Source organism: Symphalangus syndactylus, chromosome 2 (genome assembly GCF_028878055.3).
Source record: "Symphalangus syndactylus isolate Jambi chromosome 2, NHGRI_mSymSyn1-v2.1_pri, whole genome shotgun sequence".
In the NCBI taxonomy this organism is placed as follows: Eukaryota; Metazoa; Chordata; class Mammalia; order Primates; family Hylobatidae; genus Symphalangus; species Symphalangus syndactylus.
This window is the reverse complement of record NC_072424.2, coordinates 40965721-40974548: the sequence shown is the minus strand read 5'-3', so window position 1 is coordinate 40974548 and position 8828 is coordinate 40965721. Positions and strand designations below refer to the sequence as shown.

At 47.9% G+C, this 8828-nt stretch overlaps 1 protein-coding gene across 3 annotated transcripts in view; it reads left to right on the top strand.

Annotated features, from left to right (window-relative positions):
* Nucleotides 1–275: 275 nt before the first annotated feature.
* Nucleotides 276–8828, top strand: part of PI4K2A (phosphatidylinositol 4-kinase type 2 alpha) — a 35666-nt gene continuing 27113 nt past the window's right edge. The window contains exon 1 of one of the 3 annotated variants that reach the window (XM_063629302.1): nt 276–787. In XM_063629302.1, the coding sequence (XP_063485372.1) occupies nt 353–787 (435 nt within the window). In that variant the 5' untranslated portion in view covers nt 276–352. The remainder of the gene's footprint in view (nt 788–8828) is intronic. The other 2 variants (XM_063629305.1, XM_055253231.2) reach the window with 2 other exon arrangements.

The following is an 8828-nucleotide window of genomic DNA, read 5'->3' as shown; positions in this document are numbered from 1 at the left end:
CGCCCAAGTCCAGTAAGCCAAGTGGAAACTAAACGCGGCGCTGGGATAGTAGGAGCAGAAGGCGTGTCTGACCCAAGGTTGGGTCCTGGAGCATGCGCAGTCTTCACAGACGGTGATGGGGAGAAAAATGCGGAGGCAGCGATTGCGTAGGAGCAGGTTCTGATTGGCTACTGTTCGCGCGCGAGGAGCCGTGCCTATTCGTAGCCAAGTAAACAGGGAAGGTTAGGGGCGGGGCCAAGGAGGCGTCGCGACCTGGTTGGCCGGCCGGGGCCTGGGGGATGTCACGGATTGGTCGCGGCCGCGAGCGCAGCGGAGTGGAGCGCTCCGGGTCCTGGAGCCGGCTGTCTGAGGGATGGACGAGACGAGCCCACTAGTGTCCCCCGAGCGGGCCCAACCCCCGGACTACACCTTCCCGTCGGGCTTGGGCGCTCACTTTCCGCAGGTGCCCGGGGGCGCGGTCCGAGTGGCGGCGGCGGCCGGCTCGGGCCCCTCTCCGCCGGGCTCGCCGGGCCACGACCGGGAGCGGCAGCCACTGCTGGATAGGGCCCGAGGCGCGGCGGCCCAGGGCCAGACCCAAACCGTGGCGGCGCAGGCCCAGGCTCTGGCCGCTCAGGCCGCGGCGGCAGCCCACGCCGCTCAGGCCCACCGCGAGCGGAACGAGTTCCCGGAGGATCCCGAGTTCGAGGCGGTGGTGCGGCAGGCCGAGCTGGCCATCGAGCGCTGCATCTTTCCCGAGCGCATCTACCAGGGCTCCAGCGGAAGCTACTTCGTCAAGGACCCTCAGGGGGTGAGTGCGGGGGTGGAGACCGCTGCCGCGGGCTGGGGGCCGGCGGCGCTCCTGGGGAGTTGGGGGCTTCGCACAGCCAGAGGGAGAAGGGAGAAACTTCACAGTACCAGCGCCTGGCAGGATTTAGGGATGCCACTGAGGACTGGAGCTGGGGACGCTGTGCGGAATGGAGAAATAAATAAGAATCTACTTGGTGGGGGAGGAGTGAGCGGAAAATGAAAAGAGGAAATTGACCAGATACGGGCCGAGGGCTCGGCGGTGTGGTGGGGCTATCCGCCGCTGGACAGAGACTGCTTTCTAGTAGGGTACTTTGCTTCACACTACTGGGACTGCTATTCGATCGCCGACTTACAGATTTGGGGCTTTAGGCCTATTCTCTCTTTTTGGACCGACCGAACCAGTGTATCGCTGTTCACGGAGGAGGATGGGTGACCCATCAGGGGATGTGAGAATTCAGTTCCAGCTTTCTATGTTGTGGGGGATGTCCCCTGCCACCGTCCCAGCTCTTATTAACAGACGTTGAAGAAAGAATGGGCGGACTCACCAGTTTCATCTGCCCTGGTTATTGCTCACTTCTGGGAAAGGGTTCAAATCCTTTTTGACGGCTCCGAAGTTTAGATAGAACTTGGAGTTTTAGAAACATGGGGCCATCAGCTACTTTTTCTTTCATTTCTCTCCCAGGGCGATCAACAGCCTGCTTTTCAACTAAGGCAGAATGTTTGCCGACCTTTATTTTGTCTCCTGCCTGTATATAAAGGAGGATGGTGATAGGATGGGGCATGGAGTGACCAGGGCATCTGAGAAGTGACCTTTATCCTTTTGAGAACTGCAGAATTTAAGAAATACCAAGTCTTCCCTGTTTTCAGGGAAGTTTCAGGGAAATTTTCAGGTGTGCTGGAATGGGTCATTGGAAAGATGTATTGTTATTTAAATTATGGGTGTAAAATTTCCTCAGATTTTCCCTGACATCTCTCCTGTGTGAACTCTTTAGATGGCCAGGGTGCTGTTTTAATAGGAGTCCTGAGTGGCCAGGACGGGCTGCTACTTGTAGCTCTTGGTTCGGCTCATTGAATGATCTAGTTATTCACTCAGAGTTTGAGTTGTCCCTGAATTAATCAAGAATTAGAGAACAATTCTGCCATCAACTCAGTTTCTCAGTTTACATAAACTGAGTTGGGGAAAGCTTTGCGAGTAATAAGTCTTTCGAAGTTTCTTTTTCTTTTTCTTTTTCTTTTTTTTTGAGACAGAGTCTTGCTCTGTCGCCAGGCTGGAGTGCAGTGGCGCGATCTCGGCTCACTGCAGCCTCTGCCTCCCAGGTTCAAGCAATTCTCCTGCCTCAGCCTCCTGAGTGGCTGGGACTACAGGCGTGCACCATCACACCCAGCTAATGTTTGTATTTTTAGTAGAGACCAGGTTTCACCATGTTGCCCAGGATGGTCTCGATCTCTTGACCTTGTGATCTGCCCACCTCGGCCTCCCAAAGCGCTGGGATTACAGGCGTGCCACCGCGCCCAGCCTCCACGTTTCTTAAATAAAAGAGCTTGCAAGCTCAAGTGGGAACCATCATTTCTAGAAGCAAAGAAATATGAGTGCCCTGAGGTTTACATGTCAGCCAGATGTTTGCTTGCTTTCTCTCTTTCTTCCTTTCCTTTCCTTTCCTTTCCTTTCCTTTCCTTTCCTTTCCTTTCCTTTCCTTTCCTTTCCTTCCTTCCTTTTCTTGTCTTTCTTTCTTTCTTAGAGAGAAGGTCTCACTCTGACACCCAGACTGGAGTGCAGTGGTGCAATCTCACTGCTCACTGCAGCCTTGACATCCTGGGCTCAAGGTCCTCCCACTCAGCTTCCGAGTAGCTGGGACTACAGGCACGCGCCACCACACCCAGCTAAAAATTATTTTTCGTAGAGACAAGAGTCTCGCCATGTTGCCCTGGTTGGTCTCAGACTCCTGGCTTCAAGCAATGATCCTCTTGCCTCAGCCTCCCAAAGTGCTGGGATTACAGATGTGACCCACCATGTCTGTCCTTTTTTTGCGGGCAGAGGGTATTTTTAGTTTGTTGGCAAATGTAAGAAGGGGCTAAGATTATCTTTGATGGGTACAGGAGAAGGAGGAATATTTTTGTTTTTCTTTCATGACACTGTTAGAGCTGCATTGGAAGTGGGTTAGGTCAGCTGAGAAGTGAGCTGGTGCTTTGACAGATGGGAGTAATATGATCTCTTAATTCTACCTGGCAGGTAAAGTACTACCATCTCAGTATATAGGCCACAGAGAAGGACAGACCATAGGTATGTTACTTGGTGATTTAGGGATTCCAGTCTCTAAAATTTCCCGGCCACTATCCTTTCTCATAGGGGATGTCAAAACACAGATGCCCTGACAAAACTTTTTGATGTACTCATACTGCTTCCAGTGAAGAAAATGTGATTTAGAGCAAAGGGCACTTTCTAAATGCTTACGGTGGGTTAGACTGGCCCACAGACTTACTGTAGTTGGAATTGTCATCTTTGGCTCTCCTCCAAATGTATTTACTTTATTAAACATATACTTACATAGCATTTACTATATTCCTTTAAGCGCTTTACAAATACTAACTCACTTAATCTTTATAACCACCCTTGGAGGTAGGTACTGTTATTATCCCCACAGGTGACAACACAAGCCCATGGTATAACTAATTTTTCCAAGGTCTCACACCTAGTAAGTGGTAGAGGCAGGATTGGGCCCAGGCGGGTTGGCTGTGGAATTCATGTTCTCACCACTATCCTTTGCTCCCTCAGAGTCAGTCATCAGAATTTCCAGATTCTGGCCAGGCGCGGTGGCTCACGCCTGTACTCGCAGCACTTTGGGAGGCCGAGGCAGGCGCATCACTGGAGGTCAGGAGTTCGAGACCAGCCTGGTCAACATGGTGGAACCCCATCTCTACTAAAAATACAAAAATTAGTCGAGCACTGTGGCAGGCACTTGTAATCCCAGCTACTCGGGAGGCTGAAGCAGGAGAATCGCTTGAGCCTGGGAGGTGGAGGTTGCAGTGAGCTGAGATCGCACCACTGCACTCCAGCCTGGGCGACCGAGTGAGACTCCATCTCAAAAACAAAACAAAACAAAAAGAATTTCTAAATTCTCTTCTCAGCTACTATATTGGTTAGTATTGAATTTGACTATATGTGACAGATATTTTAAAATAATGATGACTTGAAAAAAGGTTCATTTACGCCTCATGTAAAAGAAGTTTATAGGCTAGCTGCTCAGGCATGCTCAGGGCTGGCATGACATTTCACTTTATTGGGGACATAGGGTTCTTCCTGCCAGTTGATCAGCCATCTTTAGAATGTGGCTTCTACTCCATGGTCCAAGATGGCCGCTCAAGCTGCAAACATCTTGTCTGCTTTTCAGTCAGTTGGAAGAAGGAAAGGGAGAGGGCGAATATGCCCCCATCCTTTAAGGCACTTTGTAGAAGTTGTAGGAGACTCTTCTACTTACATCCCATTGTCTAAAACTTAGCTGTAGTAGTGGCTGGGAACTATAGTCTTTCTTCTTTTTTTGCCCAGGTAAAAATCATGGGTCTTGTGTCTAGGGAACAAGGGGGAACAGATTGGGAGAACCAGCACTTTCTGCGACAGCCACTTTTGGATCTTAGACAGTCTGAAAGATTCTTGAAGATAACAGCCCTGGTCCCATTTCTCAATTTTGGATGGTTTCTGTCTCAGTGGGATCCAGGAACAGATGGAGAATGCTAGATACACATTACCCCCCTCACTTACCTCCTTGTGCTTCAGGTCTCATGCTCACTCAACTGCAAAAGGATTTTTTGAGCTTTTTCTCTTTTGCGTGGAGTAATACTAGATTTCCACATTGCCAAGAGTCATAGGACAGCATGTGACTCACTAGGTTAAGAGGATTAAATGACATATCACACATGAAAGCCCCGATGTAGTTCCTGGCACTTAGTGAGGGCAGCTCAATCACAGTGTTTTGGGTTTTGTTTTTAAAAACATTTCTACTAACTGCTGAATTAGGGTTCTTGGGGTACATGGCATCGAATAAGGCTGTAAGAGTTGGTAGATGGGGCGCGGTGGCTCACGCCTGTAATCCCAGCACTTTGGGAGGCTGAGGTGGGTGGATCACAAGGTCAGGAGATCAAGATGTTAGCATCCTGGCTAACATGGTGAAACCCCGTCTCTACTAAAAATACAAAAAATTAGCTGGGCGTGATGGCAGGCGCCTGTAGTCCCAGCTACTCGGGAGGCTGTGGTAGGAGAATGGCATGAACCTGGGAGGCGGAGCTTGCAGTGAGCCGAGATCGTGCCACTGCACTCCAGTCTGGGGGAGACAGCGAGACCCCATCTCAAAAAAAAAAAAAAAGAGTTGGTAGATGATGCTTAAAATCTCAAGACCTACATGTATGACATACAAACTTGACTGCCTCTTAACGTTTTAGTAAAATAATTTTATTATATCTATATTTTTGAGACAGTTTCTCACCCTGTTGCCCAGGCTGGAGTGTAGTGGCACAACCTTGGCTCATTGCAGCCTTGGCCTCCCAGTGTTGGGATTACAGGTGTGAGCCACTGTGCCTGGATGGTTTTATATATTTGGACATGCCCTTCCCTCCCTTTTGTAAGAATGAACTTGTAAATAAGGCTTCTCTACCTAAATAGCTAAATCAAGGACTGCTATTTTCCTCCAACCTATACCATAGAATACAGCAGTTCTTAGAGTGTGGCCCAGGGATCTTGACCTCTGGGAATTCCTTTTTGGGGTCCACAGGTCAAAATTATTTTCATCATTAATTCTAAGATTTTATTTGCCTTTTTCATTCTCATTGACTTACGGGTGGAGAGTGGAGATTTCCAGAGACTACATGATGTGTGATATTGAAACAGATTGAATACTAAGATATGAGATATAGCCTTTACCCACATTAACAAATGCTTTTTGGAGTCCTTAATAATTTTTTTTTTTTTTTGAGATGGAGCCTCACTCTGTCGCTCAGGCTAGAGTGCAGTGGCATGATCTCGACTCACTGCAACCTCTGTCTCCTGGGTTCAAGCAATTCTCCTGCTTCAGCCTCCCGAGTAGCTGGGATTACAGGCGCGCCCACCACCATGCCCGGCTAATTTTTGTATTATTAGTAGAGACGGGATTTCACCATGTTGGCCAGGCTGATCTCAAACTCCTGATCTCAGGTGATCCACCCGCTTTGGCCTCCCAAAGTACTGGGATTACAGGCATGAGCCACTGCACCCAGCCTAATTTTTAAGAGTTTAAACTTTCTGAGACCAAAAAGTTTGAGAACTATCCACTTTATGTTTACGAAACTTTAAAAGAAGACTTTTATAAAAGGTCATTTCTGTATATTTCACTGTGCAATATGAATGATATGCTTGAACTGTCTTACGTTTTAGGTTCTTGGAGAAAGGACCTCTTTTAGCATAGCATGACACCCTCCTTCTTGTCACTGCTGGTTAGATATAGGAACCCCCCTGGGTTCCAGGTTCCAGTAATTTTTTGTTGTTGTTTGTTTGTTTTGTCTGTTGCCCAGGCTGGAGTGCAGTGGTGTGATCTTGGCTCACCGCAACTTCCACCTCCTGGGTTCAAGCGATTCTCCCGCCTCAGCCTCCTGAGTAGCTGGTACTACTCAGTCTGGTCTTGAACTCCTGACCTCAAATGATCCACCTGCCTTGGCCTCCCAAGTGCTGGGATTATAAGTGTGAGCCACTGCACTGGGCTCAGTTTCCAGTAATTGGTTGTGGGTTCTGACACCAGCTGGTGCATGCCTCTTGCTTTCTTGTGTGATTTGGTTTTTATTCCCAACTTCATGGACTGCTACTGCTTAAGCTATCTGTACCTCACCCCTCCTTTGTTAAAAGGGGAGATTAGTAAATGGGTGTTAAGAAAAGTTGTTTTATAATATTGGCATCAAACTGAAGCTCTCTCCTAGATATAATGAAGGAATTGAAAATCTATTAAAGAAGAGAAAAAAACCACAAAAATCTATTAAAGAAGAGAGTGGATGGTGAGGAAAAATTAGGCAGTAGTCATTTTCTTTTCCAGCTAAATACTAGTGGGTGTCTTTTCAATTTGAGTGGTTTTAGAGTTTGTTCTCCATGAACGAGGAGGGTATTCTTGATTATTCAGTAGCATAGTTGATTTTATGAAGTGAACATTGGAAATTAGGCCAGAGGCTATTTTACCTCTCTGTCTAGGAAAGCCACCAAATGCCTGCAGAATGCTTGCACATCGTTCTCCACAGGCTAGGTCCTGAGCAAATGCTAACATAATTGAATTGAACTGAGGCCTACACTTAGTCCTGAAAGGCACTTGTCTCCGCATCTGTCTGAATGCCCTTTTGTTCCTCCATTCTTCATACTCTAACATTCCCTCATTGATCTAGTCCAGGCAGTATTCTTTAGTGAAACCCCTGTACTATTGCATAACCATAATTACTCATGCTTTTGGAGTCACTGAAATGCTTCTTATTCTCCTTATGGTAGAAGGAAATCAAGATGTTTGAGAGGTCAGTCTTTAAATGACACTTGACTGCAATCTTGGCCTTCAAGTTCTGCTTTCTTTTTTTTTGTTGTTGTTGTTTAATTTTTCTTTTTTAGAGATGGGGTCTTGCTCTGTCACCCAGGCTAGAGTGCAGTGGCATGCTCCTAGCTCACTGCAGCCTTGATCTCCTAGGCACAAGGGATTCTCCCCACCGAGTAGCTGGGACTACAGGTGCATACCACCACACTTAGCTAATTTTTTTTTTTTTTTTTTGAGATGGTATTTCGCTCATTGCCCAGGCTGGAGTGCAGTGGCATGATCTTGGCTCACTGCGACCTCCACCTCCCAGGTTCAAGCGATTCTCCTGCCTCAGCCTCCCAAGTAGCTGGGAGTACAGGCATGTGCCACCATGCCTGGCTAATTTTGTATTTTTAGTAGAGATGGGGTTTCTCCATGTTGGTCAGGCTGGTCTCGAACTCCTGACCTCAGGTAATCCGCCCACCTTGGCCTCCCAAAGTGCTGGGATTACAGGCATGATTCCCGGCTGATTTTTAAAAATTAGTGACAGAGTCTTGTGGTATTGCCCAACCTGGTCTCAAACTCCAGGCCTCAGGCAGTCCGGCCTCATCCTCTGAAAGTGCTGGGCTTATAGGCATGAGCCACTATGCTCAACCTTTTCTGTCTTTAAGTATAAGTATTTACCAGTTGGCCTTAGCCCTGGTATTTTTCAGCCCCCAGTAGTAGTAGGAGTGTCTTGGCCTCCCTTTCATTGGGGACGAGCTTACTGAACTCCATAATGTGCCTCAGTTGAACTGACTGTTGCGTTCTGGGACATGCTTCAAGTTGCCTTTTGGTTTCCCTGTCCAGGTTCTGGAGGGTTACAGTGGACTCGTCAGTCATTCTCTGAGTTGTGAGCCTGTTGCTACTGCTGCTTTGTTATTCAGAGGCTGGGGTTCCAGGGGAGCAGAGACAGAGAAGACTGCTGAGGCCTCTAGCTAGCTGCTTTGGATAAGAAAGTAATTCTGAAGACTTAGGATGTGAATATATGCATTTTGCATTTGCCAGTAAATAAGTTAGTTTGTCTTTAAGAATAAATTGATTCTTTTTGGAGGGAGAAGGAGGAGTTCTGTATTTTTCTTGTCCTCTCAAATCCTTGGAAGGCTTTTTTTTTTTTTTTTTTTTTTTTTTTTTTGAGGTGGAGTCTCGCTCTGCCGCCCAGGCTGGAGTGCAGTGGCGCGATCTCGGCTCACTGCAAGCTCCGCCTCCCGGGTTCACGCCATTCTCCTGCCTCAGCCTCTCCGAGTAGCTGGGACTACAGGCGCCCGCCACCACGCCCGGCTGATTTTTTTATATTTTTAGTAGAGACGGGGTTTCACCGTGGTCTCGATCTCCTGACCTCGTGATCCGCCCGCCTCGGCCTCCCAAAGTGCTGGGATTACAAGCGTGAGCCACCGCGCCCGGCCTGGAAGGCATTTTTAAAGGAGCTGGCTTCAAGATCGACCAGTTATTGTTAGCAACATGAACTTAGCCAGTTCCTAATATGAGTACTGAGTT